Source organism: Crocodylus siamensis, chromosome 9 (assembly GCF_052110815.1).
Source record: "Crocodylus siamensis isolate JL-2025a chromosome 9, ASM5211081v1, whole genome shotgun sequence".
NCBI classification, from domain to species: domain Eukaryota; kingdom Metazoa; phylum Chordata; order Crocodylia; family Crocodylidae; genus Crocodylus; species Crocodylus siamensis.
The window spans coordinates 71893099-71916960 of NC_143403.1; the positions used below are offsets into that span (position 1 = coordinate 71893099).

Here is a 23862-nt window from a genome sequence, read left to right on the forward strand (position 1 = left end):
GATTTAAGTTCAATTAAACTGAGCTGGTGACTCAAGATCCCATGTAAAGGAAAAAATGCAAGTGAAGGTATTAATACTTCTCATCAGTTCTGTTTCCACATATGCTGCATGTGTCTTTCAGTAATGGCATTAGGAGTAAAAGTAATTAGATACTTATTGCCACTGTTCAGACATTTTCAGGAAGAATGTTTCAGAAAACCTCAGAATCTAGAAACTATTGAAAAAAAGGTAGTGAAACAGCTGTGTATTTTATTATTTATTTTGGGCCCTTTTCAGGGTTGAACAGATTACCTGATCTCTCTGGATGAATATCAACAGTCTTCCCTCCAAACAAAGTCAGTAACAAAACATAAAATTTAAGCCATTCATTTTCTTAAAAAATAAATGGGTTTCTGTTCTATTTCTTAAATAATTTTTTAAAAGTGTATAGAGCAGCAAGATGTACAGAGATCACCAAGGTTTTCCACAGTACACATGAGTTGGCATATGTCACTGAAAAATGTGTTTCAGAAAGCTTTCAAGGCAGCAGCTGGTCTGCTCTACTGGTTGACCATAAGCATTTAAAAGTTTTGCTAGTGCAGTACCTGGGGCTCCAGAAATGGCACAGGACAGGAAAAAAAGGAAGATCATTATGAGAAATGGAATTACAGTAGACATCACTTTCTCCCAATACTTATATTTCTTCTGGCAGGTGCATGCTGCTGTATACACACAAACAAAACAAAACAAAAAGCAAAAATGTTCTGTATTAAATATACATAAATAGTAGGACTGCAGATCGGAGAGCAGTGCTTGCATAATACTGTACAGCAGGCTGTGCTGGGAGAGTTCATGTTCTTATCATAACACCAACAGGATTCTTTCCAAGGTTTGTTTGCAATATAGCTGCAGTTTAAATGGTCCGGTCTGAAAAAAAAACACACCAGTAGGAGTAGGCAGATGAGAATCCAAATCTGACTGTCCATCCCTGCCAGTTTCACAGTTTCTTCATTTTGCCTTTGTTTTTCTGAAGTTTAGTGTGCACAACCTTTAAAGTAGTAAGGAAGTTTCCAAGAAAAAGCAGCAGAAACGTAAGAGCCAGGACAAAAACCTGGGGGAGGAAAAAGGATAAAACAGTGATCATCTCTTATAGAAAGATATTCTGAGAGCAGAAAAATCTTACACACACTTTAATACTGGTGGTTCTGACAAAGCATCATTTGACAAAGTCTCAATTTGAATCTGCCACTATAAATGTATAAATTTTGTGCAAGGTAACACCTATTCCTTTGAATATGAGCTCTGTCAAGTGAGATTATTTTCTCCATGCAATAGGATAAAAGCTCGGCTTTCTAGTGTCCCATTTCTAACTGAGACAAACGTTGGTTAAGTAAATAAAAAGGAGGTAACCAGTTCTCATGGCTTATGTTGTACTCTGATCCTTAGAGAAATTGGCAAAGACTGTTCAGTCTGTCATCCCATCATCACTTACCTGGCTGCACAACTGATTAGGTGGATTAGCAGAGGGAAAAAACATTTCAGAATCACATAAATATCTGGTCTGATGTGATAGAACAAATATTGATTCTGTTAGCAGTGACAGGAACATGAGGGAAGAAGATCCTGGTCCAAGGTACATAAAGAACCCATGGCACAAAGGCATGCTCTACTAACAAGCGTATATTTTAATCATGATTATTTAAAGGGGACTTCACTGCCTTTGACATTAAGCAGTTAGTTACATTGGTGTGAAGGTTATTTTCAAAGTACGTCCAGCCTTGGGATACTACAACTGTTCTAAAAAGTCAGTGCAGTTGCTTATGCCAGATCTATATTTAATTCCATATGTTAGCATATGGAGAAACATCCATTCATATAAGACACAAGCTACACATATAATGCAACAATAGGAAGTTTATCCTGGAGAATGTTTGTTCCCTTACAGCTGGAAACAAAGCTGAATGCTACAGAGAGCTAATGAGCATTGGGCTAGCTGTGAAAAGCACACCAGATTCCCTCCACTGTTGGGCAAGCTCCAGAAAGTCTCCCCCATCACCCTTCCAGATTCATTTGGATCAATACAAGTATGTGAATGCCAGAGAATACGTACACAATGTCAGCAATGATGCACCATGGACAAAATGTCATGGGAATCCTTAAAGATACAATCATAAAATGGACACTGTCTCCTTTTTTTATATCTTTTTGTTATTAATTTATATCAGATACTAGGGCACTCACTCCAACAAATGTTACTTTCTGTTAACAGACTTAGAAACCATTATTCTTGTCTCTTGTAAACAGAGGTGACATTTTGATTCCAAACACCCACCTGCCATTCTTTGCATTCCTTATGCCTAGAAAGTCCAAAAAGTGTGACTGCGTTATACAGCTGCCAAAACTGAAAAAAAGGAAGAGAAACAATTTAATTAAAAATTTAAAAAACAAGCATTTCAGGCTTAAACAGTTTCAAGCTACTGTAAATTAGCAAATGTTAATACAACAGGGGAAATCTAAGCATCATTTAGAAAGAGACAAGTATTTTAAAAGTTTAAATTGGCTGTAGAAATTAGTTCCCAGTTAATTACGATCAACCATTAAACCAACAAAAATAAAGAATGATCAATTCATCCTGGATAGATTTTCCATCTGTAATTTTGTCTAGAAGAGGAAAAAAATCTTAAGTTTTAGTTCTTTTTCTTAATCAGAATTTGGTATCTGGAAGGCTGTATCATCTTAACTAATGTGTAGCATGTAGTGTGTGGTGCCTGCTGTACAGTCAACTGGGACTAGTGGGACAGGACACTATTCTGTCCCAGGGAGCCTAGTGCTCGATTTAGATTTCACAGAGATTACTCAAGCGAGTAAAGGCTGCAGGACTGAGGCTACAGTTAAACAAAGAAAATCCTAGTCAAACATTTAACATACCAGATACTAGATGACAGTCCAAGTCACAACGTGGAATGGACCTTATATTTATTAAATTTAAATCACACACTTGACTTAAAAGCTCTGTGGAAAATCCCTAAAGATTCAGCAAAAGCAGGAGGATCTAGCTAATACTCAAAGAAAGGAATGGAGCTTCATGCATGATGGAGAGCAAGAAAGGCAATCTGAGAGAATACCCGAGGTATTCAGAAGGGTAGCATTTGGGAAGCATAGGTAGCTGTGGGGAAAACGAGGGCAGAAATTTAGGTGGCGGAGGAGCTGGGCATGGTTATGAAACTAAAGCACTTAAAATTATTGTATCTAAGCCTATACTACAAAATGCAATCAATCGTCATTGATCAAATATATCCCTGCCCCTGACAAAGAGAATAAAATACTCTCATTCCTAAATGCAGGTCCAAATTAAAAGGCAACCACAACAGAAAGAAAAAAGTTAGACCAATTTGTCCTAAGAAAGTTATGGGTTGTGGAGGACTGTGAGCAGGATTCATCTGTAGAACTGACAGCCTTCTAATAAGAAAGCCTTACTGGACAACCACAAGAAGTATCCTGTTTATTTTAATTGCTAGAACCATCATCAAGGCCAAACTTCTCTGACAGGAAAGAAGAGCTGTAATCTCAAACACAGATCAACTAGATGTATCCTCATTACAAAAGGAAAGGAAAGCAAATTCTAGTGACTACAGATTCTGGAATAATCTGGGCTACATTTTGTTGTCTTAATTTCAACCATTTTGCAGCATCTTTCTGCAAGGGACACTATTTTCAGTTCTGGGATGCAGTTACTATGCGCACTGTGATCTAAGACAATGTCTAGTATCCTAGTGGTACAGCACGGATTGTCACTTTGGGTACACATGTAACAGTGTAAGATGCAGCAGGTACTTTGTGCAACTCACATGCCCAAAGAACAGGAAGGGAAGGAGAAACGTCAGCCCTCGCCACATCCAAGACTGAAATCCTTCTGTAAACACACAAGAGAGGATGTGAGCTTAAGGGCCAATACACACCTACACAGAGGAACCAAGCTATTAACAATAACTAAAACTATTCTTGTTTATAAATAACAATCACCCCAACCCCTGCATACCTGGAATTACTCTCCAGAAGCAATATCCCACCTAGGCTTGATTTTAACCCTGAAATCTAAACTCCAACCCAGCAGAGACTATCAAGTCCTGCCAACCACCCCCTGCTGCACTTCAGCCTAAACTGGAAAAGAAGATGGAGGACAAAATTAATATTAGAAAAGACTGTGACAAAAGTTGTGGTGGGAAAGAGAGAAGGGAACTTAAGTTTGGTTTAACTCTCTTCTGACCTATCACCTTCCAGCACCATCTTGTATCATCGCTTGTTGCATCTTCAGATTGCAAATTTTCAAAGCATGGAATTTTGCATTCTGTGTAAATGCAACACAGACAAGGCTCGGTATTAAAAACTATGTAAAACTAGAATGTTTCCAGTTTACGTCATAAAACATCTATACCACTTGCACCTACAGAGTCAGATTAAGATAGACAGGAAAGAGGCTGGTACTGGAATGACGCTACAAAGGTTTTGATCCACTCCCAGAGTTAACAGGAAAAAAGGTGGGGGGGGAGGAAAAAGAGGGATATAAGGCTTCAAATCAATCAGCTGCTAAATACAACCCCCCAAAAACAGGTACTTGCAAGTTAAATATTACGAAAACCTCACCTACTGTAAGATCCAAGTGGTTTCTTTCCCCTAACGCACGAAGTCTATAAAGGCAGCCACTTTGGTAATAATATTGTAGGAACTGAACACAGCCTGGAAAATAAGACAACGAGTCCTTTCGTGCATTGGGAGCAAGGGAAAAAAATCAAGTTGAACTAGCTACTTCAGCACAAACACCAAGAAGAATTAATAAAATTATCAGTTAACTTAGATTAATATTCAGGTTCCTCTAGGCACACAACACTAATATGGAAGAAGCCTCCAATTCTAAGCATTGGCAAAAAAAGATATACTTACTTTGAAAAATTGAAAATGCTAAAAATTGATTGCGAAACATTTGATACATGAGTCCATCTGGCCTACGAGAGCAAAAAAAAAAACAAAAAACACACACATGCTGTATTAGTTTAAGAGATCATTAGCATAGGGGGCTTTCCCTTTCTTTCAGTCAAGTGTGAGCCCATGAGTGCTAAAAGCAAGCAGAGCATATGCATACTGGAGAACAAAAACAGCTAATAGGGTACAAATCTTAACTTACACCTGAGTATATGGCAAAGCTTATGACGTCAGTAATATCCAGACATCCCAGTTCCGGTTCTGGGTTGTAGGCAATTCATGTCATCAGCCATTCCTAGGTGATACCTTAAAATGCCGTCTCTATCTATTAGTCAAATCAGAGCAGTTCTGTGTCTGATTTTTAATTAAGCTGTATGGTGCCTAAAGTAAGTGGAAAGATCTTTATATTAAATTTTCATGTAAGAAATGAGAGAACTTAAACCAAGGTTTCTTTATTAAGAAAGATAACACTGCAGAAGTTTCAAAAAGCAGGAGATAAAAATTAAACTCACTACAAAGCATCCGTGTGAAGGTTACTTTCACTTTGCTGAACCCAGATTATAAACCAAGTGAAAAGGGTTCTAAATATAAATTCAGCTCATGCCATTCACCGTCTATATAAAGGCATTAATTTGCTTATTTTCTCACAAATTTCTTAACACTTTCTACACAGCAGGAAATGGGCAACAAAGACAGTTTACTGGTACAGCTGCTACGGTTTGGTTTCTTATTTAAGGCAAATGTGAACTCTCCTGTAACATCATGTTTATCAGGCAAACTGACATGTCAGGAAAAAGCGCATAAAAGGTTCAAAGCTTCCATCCTGTGCCAGTACAGACCTTTGCACCAGGCCCCTTCAGACTGCCTCATCTGACAGTTTAAAACAGATCACTTGGGGCTGAGGGTCGTCCTCCCCACTCCCCCAAGAAAAAAAATCAGGTTAAAAAGAAAACTCACCATGTTAACATCACTCCAGATAGAAATGTGGAAACATAATGATGAGACACCCACCAGCCCTTAATCCTGAAAACAAACAAAGTTATTAGCAGAGGGAGGTACATCTTAATTTTAAAATGACTCTTCTAACACTGAAATGGACAGTGGCTCTAGGGTCTGGCATGACGTGATGAACATTTTCAGCCTGAGCAAACTGAACTCAAATAGTTTGGTCTGGTCACATATCCTGAGAGTGATTTCTGACCTGAGACTACAGGCAATATCATTCTTCTAGCATGTAGAGAGCGAGTCTGACCAAGAGGAACACCTTACAAGGCAGAGAAGTCATAAAACTCCCACTTCCAAACTAATTCCATGTTATAAGATGCTGCTGGAAGGCAAAAAAATAACCATAGCTTTTGTTTCCGCAGTTCACAGCTATAAGTCAACCTGATGGCAAGCAATAGCAGACCTCACACCTATTCACTCACCAAACAAGTACCAGGCGCACTCCTCCCTGACCCAGTCCCAGCAGGAACAACCTTCCACTCAAGGATTAGAAGCAACAAGTCCTCTTGGCCTACAATACGTTTCCACAGACCCGTGGACTGACCAGTGTCCAGAGCAGTTCTGAAAGGCTCTCAAGAAAGCCACATCCTCCTCTCCAGAGGATTATCAGGAGGTTCCCCAGAAGCTTGTGGGAGCAGAATAAATGGAATAAAAGGTAGAAAGCAAGCCAGAGAATGCTCCCCATCACAGACAGCAAAAGCCTCATCTCATTTGAGTTGCATGGGGAGCTGGTTAAGACTACATTAAACTTTGGTTTAGGTTATTTTTGCTTTTCCATTTACCACATGCAGCAACTGCACTTCTAATGGAGTACAGGGCCTCCATACAGTCCTTGTCCTTTTCAAAGCACTTCACGAATATCAAGCTTCACAATGTCCTGTTAAGGGAGCTTAATTTACACTCGATCTTCCTCAGCTAGCATGCAACTACTAGCAGCAGAAAAAGCTACGATGTAATAGAGCCAGAACTCCCCCATCTTGTTTTCTTATTGAAACTCTACTGAATGCATCAAAAATGCAAGAAGGGAACTCATGAGGAGTTAGCAAAAGGAAGTGACGTGGCAGACAGGTCCATCTTCCCAAAGTCTCTGGGGACATGTGTAGCGCATTACAAGAGCACCCCTCCAGGGGCAATGCCATGTTTCCACCAGGAGGAGGAATAAATACAGGACTAAGCTCCTATTGCTCTAAGCAGCAGCACTGTTTGCAACACACAGAACGCCCCACGTGCACTAACTCTGTATAGGAGTTGGGGCTGGAAGCATTTTACATGCAGAGTGACTATTTACCATAGGAGGAAAGCAGCTGTCAAAGTAACATTAGATAATATTACTGACAGCAGCTGCCAAGATGCTATCAACAAACTATACACTCTACTCACACCCAGGTGGTTTAGGAACATGTGGGACCCAACAACTGATGCCCAGTCACAAGAATGGGGACCACCCACTGAGGTACAGGAGCATGCTGCAATACAGCCCTTCTAGCACTGATGTGTCAGTTAACTACAAATCATTTGACATCATCACTGGTGCCCAAGAGAATCACTTGCATGAAGTGGAATTCCTAGGGTTGTGCATTAGACTTGTCAAATAAAATTTGACCAATTGACTGGTCAACTATTGGTCAAAAATTGCCAAATACAGTCAGATAATATTGCGTCTCTGGCCATCACAGAGGAGGAGTGCTCTTCCCTCCTCCCCTGCTCACACCCAGTAAAAGTGATGGTTGGGGTGGCACCTTCCCCATTCCACACCGAGCACTTGGCTGCAGGCTGCCCAGGACCTGGGCACAAAGCTTTCCTATAATATTTGACTGATCTTTCACCAGTCAAAAAAATTATGCTGTCAACTGACTGGCCAATTGACAACATTTTACCAGTCAATTGACCAGCTTGCCTGGGAATTAGAAGCAAATCTCTTGCTTATACGGGTGAAGTTTTCAAGACCCCTTACTCCTACAATTGTTCATCTTGTATCTGTAGCAGGGTTCAAGCCTGCAATTCCAAGTCACAAAGCAGTAGTTGCACCAGTAATGAAGGAGTATGACCAGGATGCACTCTTGAGAGTCTCTGGACCACCTTGTTATTCCAGAATGCCTGCTTTGATTTCTTTGAATGCTGCACCCATGCAACACCCCACACTCCCAACCACCACACATAATGAGGTTCCTTGTGACTCCCTGTTGAGCATATCACAGGGGAAACATCCTCCCTAGGGGGCTTTTCTTGAGGATAATGCCTAGTTGAGATAATTAGTTGTCAACTGCTCCAAGCTTGTTGTTAAACCTATAGTAACCAAAAGGCACCTCAATCATTAGTGCTTAATTAGATGTGCAGCAGGCTGTCAACACAGGACTCCGACCACCATCACCACTTTAGTGCCTGGCCTAGTCATTTATTATGTTCAATTAAATAGGAGTTCATAGTTATATGGGTCTCAGAGTGGTGTTTACTGGGCAAGGAGGAGTACATGATCTTAAAGTAAATGCTGCTTGTTCAAAGTGTGGCCGCCAAGCCAAATGAGGGGAACTAATAAAACAGGAAACTGGGCAATCTGCTGCCACAGGATTTGCAACAGCAGGTGTGTGTGTGTGTGTGTGTGTGTGTGCGCATGTGTTAGATTTACAATCTGCATTACGCATTGTGGGTCTTGCACCACTATCTTTTCTCCTCCCCTAGCATGAACCCATTTATAGTGGATGTGAAGCAACTTAGACCACACAGGCGTCACGCTGGTTTTCATAAGCAACAATGAGCAGATGCTGCTTTCAGTCAGGAGTGAGAATTGCACCATGTTTCCAACTGGTGAGCACAAAGAATTAGACGCAACAAGCCTGTTACCATCTTTAGTTACCTTCCTTCTTTTTTAAGCAGTGATTTGGATGACTACCAAGATGCTGGGAGAGGAGGCTCCTGAAATCATACTCAAGTTTAATCATTGCTAAAACCATATGCTCGTGCAGCATGTTGTAGCATTTGTTACAGGTCTCTAGTGACATACACACAGGACTTAAACAACAGCATGAGGAAAAAGTCCCATCTCCCCATCTTTTGTTAGGAACTGAGTCTCTTTATCACTGCATTTCCAGCCAGAAAGAGGGGGAATGTGAGAGGCCAAGTCCAATGCCACTAACAGTAACATTTCCTGAGAATGCTGTAGGAATTAGCCCAGGCTTCTCCAGTTGGATTCCCCAGTCTCAGTGCTGCCAAAGATAAAAGGGAAAGGATCTGTTTGGTCAGGAAGTCTGTCCCCTAGGAGTGCTACAGTTACAGGACTTGATCTAAAAAAACCCACGGTCACCTTGGTTTATGTTGACTGGCAGAGTTGTACTAGTTTGGTTTATGTATCTATTTCTGATGACGCCTCCTCTAAAATCAATTTTTTTATTAAAGTAAAATCTACATTTTTTTTCTGTTCTTCCATTCTTTTTCCATATAAAAATCTCTTCAAGAAAGGTACAGATTCTCTCTGTAGGGAAACGGGAAAACTGGGTATAAAAAAGTGCTGTCAGATGCCTAAGTAATATAACTGAAAGATGGAAAAGATTGTATATTTTACCTACCAAATGCAACTTGAATATTATAGCGAATCAGCAGCATTTAATAATATCACTGGTATTAACATAGAAGTACAATACTAGAGTGGATATCCTCTTTTAATATCTAATGATGTTGTAGTTTAAGCAAATGTTTTTAGGTATGTGGTATAAGCTTCACCCGGAAGTGAAAAGAAAGACATACATTATTGATTTATATGCTTGAACTAACTGTAATATATACCATGGCTAGTTCAAGCATATAAATCAATAACATATGCCTTTCTTTTCACTTCTGGGTCAAGCTTTTTTATACATCATCCTTTTTAGCAAAAAATCAGGGTTTGTACAACTAATTTGAAGTACAAAAGGTAATACTGCAATTCCAAAAAATATAAGCATCCTGAAAAATTACATAACCAGTCTTCTCAGCCTTATGACTAAGAGCAAGATAAGCTTCAGCTTAATAACATACATATTTTGTCTGTGGGAGAGGGAGTCTGAAGCTAATTCCAGGGGGATGGAATCAAGGGCATGGATGATCTGCAACTATAGCAAAGCTTACTGTAGTGTTACCTTAAAACTGAGTTAAAACGTGTGGGGAGCTATTAACAGAAGGGTGAAACATTATTCTATATTTGGATTGTTAATCTATTGAATTTGTGAAAAACCTCCTCTGCATTCATTATCTGTGCTGCCCCTTTGATTAGCTTGTTGCTAATAAAAAAGCCTTCAGCATTTTGAAGGAAAGGACCAAAGCACACTTCCCAGCATTTGAAAATTAATGTACAAAAATCAGATCCAAAAGACCCAGTTCAGCTGGATTTTTAAATCACAAATGGATTGCAATTCTAATACCAAACTGACTGAGGGATGGTTCCCCCTGCCCCTTCCCCCACCTCCCACCAAGTGAATCGTAGGGTTTGATTTACTTTGAAACATCTTATCATACCTTGATCCATTACTGATGAGAATACTTTCCCTTATCGTCAATGTGCAGTAATACCATACCAACAAAAAGTTAAATACTTCATCTGTCACCCTTTGAAAAAAGGCAGGAGAGTAAGAAAAGAATGATTCATTATAAACACCCATTTCAGCACTATTGTTCTCCCTCTCTCAAGTAAAAATATAAATGAAAACTAGTTCTTGTGTCATGACAGAAAGAAAGACCCTAGTCACACAAGTCTTTAGGCAGGATCACAGAAGTAAACTTGCTGAAAAGCCCCCCTGTGCCTTTATTCAAACCAACAAGTCACATAAATCTAGGGCAGGCGAGGGGGGAAAAAAGGGGTTTAAAAGTCCATAATTCTGGGGAAGGGCAATGCGCTAAAAGAGCTGGGATTCCAGGCAGAGAAGCAGGCAGAGAGAGATGACATTAATTCCTTTTGAAGAAGCATCTGCACCACAGAAGAAATAGCTGATCCAATTTGCACAGGTGTTTCCAAGTTAATTCAGCAAGGAGATTCCATTAAATCTTTCTAAATCCAATCAACTAAAAGGCAAAAGAGCATCATACTTAATTTTAAAGGTCTGGAAAATCCTTTATTTTTGACATCCTCAAGTCTGGGAAGCCAAGAGACACCCAACAGTGTTTGCATGTTGCATGGAACGTGTGCAATTTTTTTCTCAGCAGGTGATCCTGCATTAATGGCAAAGTTAAAAGCAAAGCGAACACAAGGGTCAACCAAGTTAGGTTTTTTTTAAGAATCACCAGGAAGTGCTATAGGGGCCAAGAGATATTGTTGTCATGTTTTTAAACTTCACTACTCAAATATTAGTCTTTTTTTAAGCAAACACTCTTCTATGATGCTCACAAAGAAAGCAAAACTAATTAGCCCATTACTGTCATAACTGAGCAAAATGAAGAAGAGGGGAATAATGAGGAAATACACTAAAATTGAAGGAAAAAAAATCAAATCTCAGCTGTTACTTGCAACAAAGGATTAAAACAATTCAATTAGTAAGTGCAAACAAATTATTTTATTCGCATAAATAGTCCTATTTATGTAAATAGGACTTAATAAGTCTCTTTTTTTTTGCAGGACTCAGTCTCATGATTTTTTACTTGATAGTATCTCTTAAAATAGAGAATTAAACACTGCTGTCTACTTATTAACCTTGTGCTACTAAGTTGCAAAGGGACTAATTCTGAATAGTTGGGATCCATTGCATTTTCAGTAAAAGAGCTTAGTTAGAAAGCAGAATACCATCTTACCTGTAATGAAGAATAAACCTGCATGCTACAGCACCAAGTAACAAGATTATTGTCAAATAAAGTTTGAATTTCTCATATTCATCTTTGTAGGCAAACCTGGAGTGACATTGCAATAATGCAAAAGCATTAATATTTCTAACATTAACAAATTAAAATTATATCCAGGACAAATACTGCAAGCTGATTTACATTTCTACAGGTGAAATGACCTTGTTTTATCTATAAGCACGCCATACACACTTACAGTACACAGAAATTGTCTTTGTACAAACTGGAAGGCCTCTAATATTACTGGGTTTTTTAAATCTTGGATGATAACATGTAAGCTGGGAAACAGCCAACTGGTTTTAAAATGTTCCTGAAGATTATGCCTTCCTCACCCAGTTTTCCCTTGCCTCCTCGCTCCACAAAAAAGCACCACACACACATAGAAAATGGCCACAAGGTTTAATTCTTCTACCACTAAAGGAATGGAAGCACAGTACAGTGGACATAAGACCCTTACTGACATAGTAAACCTGACAGAAAAGTCTTTTCATACACTGAATTAATTTAAATCTCAGCATAGGTAAATAAATTATTAATTTTACAAGTAGACTAACTGTGGCAGAACAAGCTTAAATGAGTTATGGTGGTATAACTGCTAACCTATATCAAAGTTTTACTCAAAGGCAAAATGAGATTTTCCAGTGAGGCCTCAGTCTATGCTCGATAATGCCTGTGCAACCATATGCACGACAACAGGGGCTCAACCCTCACAGTGATGTGAAGACAGTGTGGCTATGGAGGTTTAACCGAAAGAAATATCCCATATGCAGAGCCTTATTTTACTGACTGACATGCAGAAGCCAGACCAAACCCAGCTGGGCTCTAAGTTCCCAAGGGCCAGTTTCAGGGCTGGCAGTTAAAAAAACAACAACAACAAAAACAACCAAACCCGCAACTATTTTTCCCCCCCACACTTACAAACCGACCAAATGTATTCCAGAAGCTACTGATACTCAATGTACCTGGAGCCTTACAATGCCATTTTATGGTAAAACCAGAACGGAAGCCCCTTTGTATTGTTAAAATAAGCAAAAAAAAAATCCCCAAAAACCTCACAAACATTTTTAAACCAGTTGATTCCTGACAAGTGGTGAGGCTGACCTCAATGGAGTCACACCATTGACAAATTTGGTCCAAAATCTTGAACAAATTGGAATATGGATGGAAAATCCACCAGCACCCTGTACAACCAAGACATCTCTGCTCTTCCAATTAAACTGGACTTCAATATGTCTTTTACTAACTGGGAAAAAACAACAACAAAAGAATACTTACTTTGCCTGATTACTCAGAAGAGTTACATTCACATTTCCCAGCACCAGATTTAAGTACAAACTGAAAGATAAACAACCAGAAGACAGATTGGCTAATTACAGCAACCAAGAGAAAACCACAGATGCTAATTTAAAATGCTGAAGGCTCACTGGGAATACACATCAATCACTCTTCAGATTGATCCACAGTATTAGTATTTTTAAAATGAGTCAATACTTAAATGAGTAATTCAGGTAAGAAGTTCCTGGTGGGAGGCCTCTAAGAAATCAGTTAAAATCAGATACATGCTCCTGGGGGTGGAAGTGAAACAGACTTTAATATACAAGTTACATCTGCAAAAAAAACCAAAAAACCAATTTGTGACTGCATCCCAATATCATTAAGACAATAAAATACTACAGTTGAGAGAAGGAGCTGCAGACAAATCTCTTAGTCCCAAACAGAGAAGTGGTGGGAGTGTTTATGTGAATATTCCAAATAATGACGGTACAGATTAGCAAAGCCTCAGCCCCAGCACAGCTCCTTTCACATCCACATTAAACATACTTCTGAACAACCGCTGCTTCTCCACTGCAGCCCCTCTTTAAAGTAGATACGGTCACTCATCAGATCCTCTGCAATTTCTGTTACTGTTTGGTTCATCTTACCTTGCACTTCCATTCTTTGCAGTTCTGCAACACCCTGAATCCAAAGCACCTTAGAGATATTAAAAAACTGAACCTCAAAACTTGCTAGGAAATGAAGCATTACTATGCCCTCCTTAAAGAGAGGAAAACCAACATTCAGAAAGTAAGTTCACACAGGAAGTAGGGGATAGATCTGAAAACAGCTGGAGGATGGATCCGTATCTTCAGCGTCCCAGTCCTGTTTTATGAAAGACGTCAACTTTGGAGGATGGAAGGAAATGCTCACGACTCGCTTCAGGCCAGACTGGCAGGTTTTGTTGTGTTTATATTAACATCACTTCTGCACTGACAGGTACAGTGCAAATGTAAAATTAGTTGAACAAGTTTAAAAAATGTGCATCTAATTTACTCTCTGAAGTATTTAAAATTACATGTTGGGCACTTCAGATTTTTTCTAAAAATAATTCAAACATCTTTGAGGATCGTGTACGAACAGGAAGACCACAAAGAGCGTGCAAGGGAGATGCCCTTGTGGTTTTGAGCATGTATCTTTTTCCTTTTCAAAAATGTCCCTTTTGAAAATAGTTATGGATATTCCATATGTACAACTGGAATGTATTTTCATCCCCCAGTGCAGACTAGCAGCTCTTCAGGAATCACATTTTTGGCTTTAAAATAAAAATCTGGGCATGAGCACAGAAAGTTTAAATATACTTTAAAATGTGGGTTTCGCACAAAATGAGGCAATGGCAGACACTACTTGCTAAAGTGGCAACTCAGCTAGGAGTTTATGGTTATGGAAAATAAAATCATACATGGATTTCTTAGACACGTTACACTGCTTTGGGAACTAAACTGTTATGAGCCTTTAGATCAGTTTTCTTGTTTCAAAAAATAATTGCTAGAAAATACATACCCATTTTTCTTTGGCAAATAGGCTTCCATATCAAAGAAAACATTTTGCCTCTCTTTAATTTGGGTATTTATTTGCTGGATGAGGTCAGATTCTTCAGGACTAGCTGCCCGTTTGCATCTGCAAAACACAAAAATCACTTTTTTTTTCTTTTTTACACACGTGTGGAAAGGAGCTAATGCCATCTTAAAACGCATTTTCACAAACCTAAATGTTGTAAATTAGCTTCTTTTCTACCTCGGAGAACATATAACACCAGCAGAGTCTCCCTATGCCTGAAGAAGGGTGTTTGTGTCCAAAAGCTTGTGAAGAACTTTTTTCCAACTATTTAGTTGGTCTAATAAAAGATATGACATCTACCCAAAGAACCTTGCCATTTTAAAATGCATACACTTTTTTTTTTTTTTTTTGGGGGGGGGGGGTAGCTTCCCCAGTGCTTTAATAGCATCAGCTGAACAATGAAGAACCATTTCCATGTTAACTATATGTTTACCTCTCCATTTAGTCTGTTGCTTTACTCCAATAATAATGCTCAGCTTGAAAATTAAATTAAACAACAAACTAGCAAGTGTATTTCACTTTAGGTTACAGCCTGTATTTAAGTAGTTTCACCTTTTCTTTCTTTACGAGGAAGTAGGATGCTGCAGTGTTTGTATCCCAAAAGATACTGGCCAATGCTGTCACTTTTCAAAAGGAACTTGCCCCCCACCCACTTTGTTTTCTAAACCATGTAAAACAATTCTGCAGATGTTTAAAATTAGCTTGCTTTTACAAGTTCTATACTGACAAGTGCCCTTTTAAATTTAAAAAAAAATTCCCATCCAAACTACAAGCTCCGCGTGAAAGGCACTCTGAAGACAAAAGCACACTGTCTAGCCTTTAAAAAACTGACATCATGCATCCTACGGAGGCACAAGTGAAAGGACGTCAAACTCATTTAAATCCTAGAGATCAATTTAGTCCCAGCACAATTAATAGTAGGTTAGATGGAGAAAGGCGGGGAAAAGGGACCTCCTGATCTGCTCTTCCTGCTGTGTGTCCTCTGAAATCAAGAGTTTTGGACACAGCAGGTGGTGCCAGTGTAAGCAGTGCTGAATACAGGCAATATTAAAGCAACAGGAGGGCTTTTGCAGCAATTGTTTTGTGGCCCTAACCTCAATCGTATTACTTCTTAGCATACAAAATTCATATTTCCTTCAACAGTGGGAACCCGAGGGATAGGAGGAACATACATCACACGTGCTGAAATACTGCAGTACTGGACACAACAGCAGATTATCAAAAGGAAGCTCACCATCTTTACCTTCCTATTCCAAAGGCAAACTAAAGGCAGATCTTAGGGAGGATAAGCGTCAATCTTCAAACTATGCAAAAAGCAAGAAAGCCCTTCTAGGGATTTTTAGTTTGTTTCCAGCTTTGAAGAGAGGTTACTCTGGTAACCTCTGTGACTGAGGTAGGGGAGCAGCATCCCAGAGCTCAAAACAAAGAGGGAAATGCAGTTTTCTGACAAGAGGAAGTATGGAGTTCTACCTTCAACCTTTACCACCTGAGCGCTGAAACAGTACAACGATAAATCAGGTCATGTCAAGGAATTCTAAAAAAATAAATAAATCAGATGCTGGAAGATGACTTGAAGTCCATCCATCATATCACAGATGCAACAATTCTTCCTTGTCTGCTCTCTAAAGAACAGAGATGTGGCAGGAAGCTAATCAGGGCTATACTCTTTACAGGAGATCCATCACAGATAGTAAACACCAGAAAATACAGTTGATGAACTAGAAAGTCAATGTTAACTGATAAAAATATTACAGCTCTAGTGGGATCCAAAAGCAATTATTGAGTCCCAGGTTACCAGGTACAATATTAATCTTCCTCCAAGACATGATGTAGTTTTAAAAAACTCCCCAAGAAGCAATGGAAGAGATTTAGCTCTGAATCATAATACCTGTTCTGCAATTTTAACAAGAACACAGCTTTGCAGTTATAATTTGGGAGCTTACAACATTACTAGGCTGCGTGTGGTTTGTCAGAGCCAACCATTTACAGCCAAAATTGCAGTTTTACCAAGTACTGTGAAACCGAGAAGGGTGGAAGTAGCAGCCTCTGATGTCTGAAAGAGGCTCCTACTTCCACCCTTCTCAATTTCACATTTGAAAGACACTAGAGGGCAATGTCTTTAGCCCAGCACAGAGTGGATTAAGTTTATAACTTCTGCGGTCACTGATGGGAGATGAGTAATCAAGCACTGCTGAAGGTTGAATTCTGCCTTTGGATGCAACCATATGACTGACAGTGATTTGATGCAACTTTCACTGTACTTTAAAGGACTGAGGCTTCATCTGCCTGATAGCACACCAGGTGACAGGATGATTAAGGCAAGCTCTACAAAGGGAGCAGCTCTGTATTGGCTTCCAAGGTTAACACTAGAGGGTCCAGGGGGCCTTTTTTTATGTCTCCCTTTCCTTGGCTGGATGCTGATGCCAGTTAATTTAAACACACATTAAGCAGCTGTGGTAAGATGAGGCTCTTTGCTTTTCTGGGGATTCAAGACTAACATCCAGCAAAACAACTGAACAGGACATATCCTGCATTTGAAACAACAAATACATAGACATTTCAGCAACTCAATATGGAGAACCCTCCCACCCAAGAGCGTGCCATTACCGCTGAAGGCTATATTTCAAGTCTTTTAATTTCCTCTTCTGTTTATGTATGGAGCTGCTGCATGCCGTCTGCAGGTTATTAAGTTCTTCCAGTTTCTGCCTATAGACCTTGTGAGTTTCCTGTAAGGGAACAGATATGGTTGGCAGAAAAATAGTGATGCAATATCTAATCCAGAAAAACCTTTGGAGAAAAACTGGGGGGAGCAAGGGGACACACAAAAATAACCCTCTTGTTCCAGGAGGCAGTGATGCCCAAACTGCTCTCTGGCTCCTTCTGACCTGACCCTCTACCAGTTTCAAGCAGGCAGGCATTTTTCAGAGGCAGATAAATGCTCCATTGATCATTAATTAATTTTTATTTGAGCAAAGTTCTTAGAATACCTATGTCATGGAAGTGCCAAGTCTAAGCAATTACAGACAACCCTGCTTAGCATCCTTAATTGGTTCCTGAAAAACTGAGCCAAAAGGATTTGGCAACTCAAGATGGCAACCACAATTGTTTTTAACAACCACGAGCATTATAACGCAACTCGCTGAGCGCTAAGTGAAATCAGGTATCAATTTAAAAATGAGCGTTATAGCAAAACAGCATTAAGCAAAGGTTGCCTGTATGAATTTCATTTTAAATAGCCCTATAGGAAGGGAAAGATAACTCTCTCCTGTTGTCTGCATTTGTCATTTATACTTCATAATGAGCTTTTCCACTCAAAGTAAGCTCCCCCCCTCCTGTCTGATCCTACACTGAAGCCATAATCCTGCCTTTCATCCCAATCTGTTGCTATGAACCAACTGGTTAAATCACAGATCAAGAGCCACAGCTTCACTGCAGCATGAAAAAGGAGGTTTTGAAAAGCCTGGAAATTTAAAAGCAAAAAGCCCCCCAAATCCTCTTATTTAAATATAAACCTCTTCACCATTGTTACTAATTCAACACAATCTCAGTGATCAGAAATCAAATTCACCACGTTCTAGTTACGAGATACAGGTCAACGCTCCATGCAGTATCAAGGGCCCTCTTTAAAAGATGGGTTCGTCACAGCTTCTCATGGTTTCAGACTAACATGGTCATTTCCTCATCCTCACTGAAACGTTCAAAGCATAGATACTACAGCTGCTTCACCACTACCGATCCTCCACCATGTTCAACCGCATCACAACCACGAAGTGGCCCACTATGTGGACACGTTCAACTCATAGATGAAGTGCAACTGGTTGAAGCTAAACCAAACAAGACAATGACAATGCCACTGAGCAAGTTAAAGCCTCTTTTCGTTGAAGATACACACCATAAACCATCTATTCTGTCCATAGATCAAGACTGGATTCCTCACTGTCATGTGGATGCCATAAGAGAGCACGAGTAACATGTTCTGCCTGCTCCAGCAGGCTAGAGCCCTCCCTCCCTGTCATCCTGGCAAAAAATCACCTGGCCTGATTTACTGAAGCCTTCATTAGTGCTGTGTTGGATGGCAGCAATGCAAGTACATCAGCTGCATGAAACCCTCAAAACTAGCAAAGAACTAGTAAGCTCAGACTCATCTTTTGTGTTCTCATCTCCCCTTACAAGTCTGAATTCAGTTCAAGGGTTTGATCCTTAATCAGTCAAGCATGCAATGGCAGGACTTAAGATATCTAGGAGATGAACTAAAGGCCAGCTTTGATCTCCATGTTGAACACTGACAGCTTTGCTCCTTCAGTGCAATGGAACTACCTTTAATGAGGGTAAAGAGAAAGAAGACTCAAACCCGTCTGTGTATTAGTCAGGAGAAGCCTGCAGCATGTTTTGTTATGATGCATCATTTGTTGATTAGGTCCAGGTCAATAAAAGAAATACATTTTCAACACAAGCTGAAAAACATACATTTGAACACCTCACAACTGTAACTAATTCTGCGTTGCAGGCATTAAATCATTGTGGAAGCTGGGGTTTGTAACTGTGTTCAAAGCCATTTTCAGTTACAAATAGTGCCCTTTGACTTCATTATCACTCTTCAAAGCCTTGAGCATGTTAGTTTAAAACTTGTGAGTTTCAGAGCTTCTTTACAGCCTTGGGCACGTCCACGTCCACAAGAGAACAAAATGTGACAGTTAAATTATTGATTAAGAAACAACTTGGGAAATTGTACGAAAGGGACCTACTTACAACTCAGCAGGTGCACAACTCTATTGTATTAACAAAAATACAGTAATCCAAAAGGTCAAGTACATACATTCCTGGAGGGTTCACTTTAGTACATAGTTCTGGGGTAGGCAATAAGAAGCACTTAATGGCTTAAGTTTCATCAGAAAGTTCCCACATGAAGCTCCCTAATTCTGCAGGTGTGCAAACACTGCAGGTTTCCTTGAGTTTGTAAGTCATGGCCTCAATGATTGGCCATTTGTATAAACAGAAGTTGTTTCCCTCTCTATTTGGTTAGTTAAAATAGTAACCCAAGTTATTTTTGTGACTAATATAGAACAGCATGTTAAAGCTTAACAGTTGCAGTGAAATCTGTCCTTCCTACACATAGAAACATACCATAATTTGGTTACTTACACTGGTACATACATACATGTACACAAATGGCAAGTCATGAAGCTTATTTTCATTAAAAAACATGAAGCTCATGTCTGTAAAAGAAGCTTGAATATTGCAATAGATATATTTCTGTGCCTAACACATACACAAACATCTTCAGAGTCTCTCACTATGGGACTTGTTCCAGAGATGCAAAAAGGCCCATGTAGGCAGAGATAATGGGTGGCTATGCTACAAAGAGGAATAGGAAGGCCTAGAAGCACTGCAAGGCAGGAGTGGGATATAAAACATGTGTTATGTACCAGAACTAATCCTCAAGGCTCCAGGAGAGAGATGTGGCTTGGGAATGCAACATCCAAAAGACGCTGAACAGAAGTGAGGATTGAGTTAATCAACCAAAAGCAGGTTATAAACACTCACTACATGTCTTCTATTTACAGACTGGAAAGTGGAGGCAAAATAACCAGTAACATTGGGTTCACCACCTTATTTCCTGATTTCAGCACCTTAAATGAACCTCTTTTCTAGATTTCTTTACAAGAAACAAAACACAAAAAAAGTTATCAGATTTCTTCAAAGTGTCTTAGAGTTGGGTCCTCAAAAACTAAGGTACCCCAGACACTTGTTGTTGCAAACTTAGATCTAAGTGACTTGACTCACTTAAGGTTCCCCATAAAGTCTGCAGTGAAGATCACAGGATCCAGGAATCCATTTATTATCATGATGCCCAGAGACTCTTATCACAGACTAGGATGTCACCCTGCTAGGCACCAAGGACAAAAGATGGCCTCTGCCCTAGAGGGCTTACAATCCAAATGACAAAGAGACAACAGATGATACTGGACAGAAAAACAGAATTAGGCTATGCTTGTTGAGGCTTGAGAGAAGGAAGCAGCAGTAATCATGAAGTGAGATTATGAAAGCCTGGAGGAGAGTTTAAGCAGCACACGCAGTTGGCAAAGGCTGATATAAGAGATGCTACACAGAGCCACTTCATGATTTTGGTGTAGTCCCTTTGCTTTCACCACTACACAGTTCTTGCTCTTAATAAACCTTTCACTGTTTTCATGCACAGAAAACACAGCAACGTTTCCTTGAAAGACAACATCTCCTGGTGGGTTCCTCAAGGGTGACACAGAGCCCATCTCTAACAGACTGCATCCAAGAGACTGCAACCAATGGAGGGTTTAGTCAGAACTTTATATTCAAACCAAAGTACCTTTCATTATCCAAAGAGAGTTTAGCTTAATACAAGTAGCAAAACTGAAAAAAAAATATTCAGTTTAATTTGTTTAGAATATATAGTCTTCTCCTTGATGCACACTTCGTTATTAATTATAAGTAGCTCCCATGACTGGAACAGAGCAGTTACTTCCACACACATATGTCCTTCCTGCACTGGCAAGTACAATTACAAACTGAGCTTCTAGGCTAAGACAATAATGGGGCATAACAAACATGTCAGTAATCGTTATTGATATCACATTTTGTCCTTTTATAGCAGTATTATCTGATGATTGCAATGCATTTGACCAACCATTGTTCTCAACATCTCTAAGATAATCATTATCATAATTTTACAGATGTGGTAAACGATGTGTGTTTGTACAGTAGCCAGCACAAGGATGCCCCAACTCCAGCTGGTGCCTTTAGAGTAGACACTACCACAATATTTAATACCAAGAATAAATCATAGCAATCTATAGCAGTTAGTAATGAATGCAGAACCGACTCCCAGTCCTAACCACCAGGCCGTGGGAGCTTCTCACAGTGTGATACAAGGTTGTATTATGTGAATCCACTTTAAGTAAGATGACAAACTGAACTGAAAAATGCAATTTTAAGATTACACGCTGCACACTGCAAAAGTTGTGTGCATCTTACACTTAACAGTTCAAAGGTCAATCACCTAAACAATATGAGAACACAAAGCTATATTTTTATATTACATTTTTAATCCACGGGGCAATTTAAAGGCACTGGATTTTTATATAACAAGGAAGGGATTAAGTGCTGCTGTCATGTTTAAATTAAGTAGTATTTCGCATTTATAAAAGGCACGGTCCTGAGTCTTGAGATAGGGCACCACAGCACATTTTGCAAGCGTTCCCTAAACAGTCCATCACATATCACAGGATAAATGCTGTGCTTTCTACATATCTTTCGCAGTGCAGGATAAGGTATTTAACGCTATTCCCTGAAACTTCCTGGTTTCTGCTGAGATGGTTTCTGCTGAAGGTATACAGTAGCTACATTTAGGAGACAGATATACAGGGCATCAGCCGTATCAAATGCATAAAGTGCCCTTTGCTGTCCATCTTCTGTATGGAAGCAGATACTGAAACATGAAGTATAATTTTCCTAACATTACATATTGCCTCACCATCCCCACCTAAATACATGGATAATTTACAGCAGCATCACAGGAGCAAAACATGTACTTTACATACCATCTACCAACCCAGGCTTGCTCCTTAATTGCCATTTAAAGCCAAGGAGACTTCTTCCTCGCTTTCACATGCGCCCATCTCTGTCAGAGACTCATCGTGGATATAAATCATGAGAACCCTGGTTAATCACAGTATTATTCCAAAGCTGCCCCCAAGACAAGCCAGAAATACTATGGGATTCCCACCGTCTCTCTTCCATGCAAAAAAGCAAAAAGCCTTTCTGCAATTTAAGACAACTTTATTGCTGCAGGATCATCCCCGAGTACGTACAAGATGAATGCTGCCTAATAAAGCCTTCTGTGCTAAGAAACTGTGGTAGACCGGAGACAGCACCAGAAACCACCAGCTAGGATAATACCTGGTCCTCTCCCAAGTACAAGGCACTACGCTGGTGTGACACACTCCACACTCACTGAATGAGAATGGGAACCAGCATCTGGAAGAGTATCGGTATTCCACCGCACCTTGCCCTGGCCCAGCAAACACACACGTCAACATTTCTGCCCAGGTGCTGTCAGAAGGGCTGCCGCACTCCAGACAGTACTTCCCCAGAAGCAAAAAAACACTCTTCACTCTGAAGTGGCAATTCATGATGCTAGGCATCAAACTTGTTAAGGAACCAACTAGCCCTCCCACGCCAACGGGCAGGATCAAGAGCTAAATAACAATTAAAATACCCTGGTGCCAAAAAACAAAAAAAAAAACAACCAAAAAAAACAGACCCAACCCACTCAGTTTCTCTGCTCATGAGCAAAACATTGCAGCGATACTGCACCCTCTCACTTTCTCCAGTAACTTCCCAGCCGGAGAAGGAAAAAAAAAAGGGGGGGAAAAAAAAGAATAAAAGGAGGCAGAGGCCAGAAGAAACAGGGCATCAAACCTTTCTATGCCAGGCAACCCGCAGGGGCTCCCCGCTCCCTTGCCAGCCCTGTAATGCACACCCCACTCCCCCTCCCCACCAGCGAGCTTAGCGAGAGCCGCTGGGCTGAGGAAGGCAGAGGGGTGGGCGGCATGCTCCCACGCATCCCCCGCTCGTGCTGCAGCCCGGCCCTGCGCCGAGCAGCGGGGACACAAAGGGACCGCAGCCCCCCGCCCCGCCCCGCCGGGCAGAGCCGTCACCTGCAGCTCCTGGAACTCGGCCTCCAGCTCCTGCCACTCCCGCAGCAGCATGGTGCGGGGAGCCCGGCCCGGCCCGGCCCAGCCGGGGCAGCTGCGGCGGCGGCGGCGGCGCGAGCCCCCAGCTGGCCCGGGAGCCACGTGCGCACCTGACGTCATCCCGCGAAGCCCGGGGCCGGGGCGGGCACTGAGCACGCGTGGGGCGTGGGGCGGGCGGCGTCCTTGTCCGCGCCGCTGCCCTTGGGCTCGGGCCGCTTCTGCCTCAGCGATGGCGCACGAGGCGCTGACGTCACCGTGGCGGCATCAGACCTGGCCTCTCGGGTGGTGGGGGGCACAGACCCGGAGAGATCCAGGCCCCTCAGTCTCTCCTCGTAGAAGCGAGGATCTCTTTTCTAGGACGGCTCTGTAGTGGGTATTTCCGGTGCCTAACCTGGCAGGACCAGGCTGGTGGCGGATGAAATGCCTTGACCAAAGTGGTGCAGTTAAAATGGCATCGTGTAGTAGAGGGTTGCACTTTTGTCTGCTTGCGGAC

At 40.7% G+C, this 23862-nt stretch overlaps 1 protein-coding gene across 2 annotated transcripts; it reads right to left on the reverse strand.

Moving 5' to 3' along the window:
- Nucleotides 1–243: 243 nt before the first annotated feature.
- TMEM120B (transmembrane protein 120B) lies at nucleotides 244–23613 on the reverse strand. 2 transcript variants are annotated; one of them, XM_090062212.1, is made up of 12 exons: nucleotides 23334–23613; nucleotides 17248–17366; nucleotides 14584–14700; nucleotides 13042–13101; nucleotides 11719–11814; nucleotides 10453–10542; nucleotides 5917–5982; nucleotides 4921–4982; nucleotides 4624–4716; nucleotides 3828–3892; nucleotides 2308–2380; nucleotides 244–1090 (listed from the first exon to the last, which is right to left on the reverse strand). In XM_090062212.1, the coding sequence occupies exons 1-12, from the start codon at nucleotides 23487–23489 to the stop codon at nucleotides 1014–1016; spliced, it is 1074 nt and encodes a 357-aa protein (XP_089918338.1). In that variant the 5' UTR covers nucleotides 23490–23613; the 3' UTR covers nucleotides 244–1013. The 2 variants fall into 2 exon arrangements, with proteins under 2 accessions (XP_089918338.1, XP_089918337.1); XM_090062211.1 differs by having other exon boundaries at nucleotides 2312–2380; nucleotides 23334–23612.
- Nucleotides 23614–23862: the final 249 nt, after the last annotated feature.

Bases quoted from the DNA above. Each gene is read 5' to 3' on its own strand.
- TMEM120B (XM_090062211.1), bottom strand. From the start codon at position 23,489: ATGACGTCAGGTGCGCACGTGGCTCCCGGGCCAGCTGGGGGCTCGCGC. The intron at 14,701-17,247 runs GTAATGGCACGC...TGTGTTTTGCAG, and splicing joins TTGAAATATAGCCTTCAGCG to ATGCAAACGGGCAGCTAGTC. The intron at 3,893-4,623 runs GTGAGGTTTTCG...GTGTGTTTACAG, and splicing joins CCACTTGGATCTTACAGTAG to AAGGATTTCAGTCTTGGATG.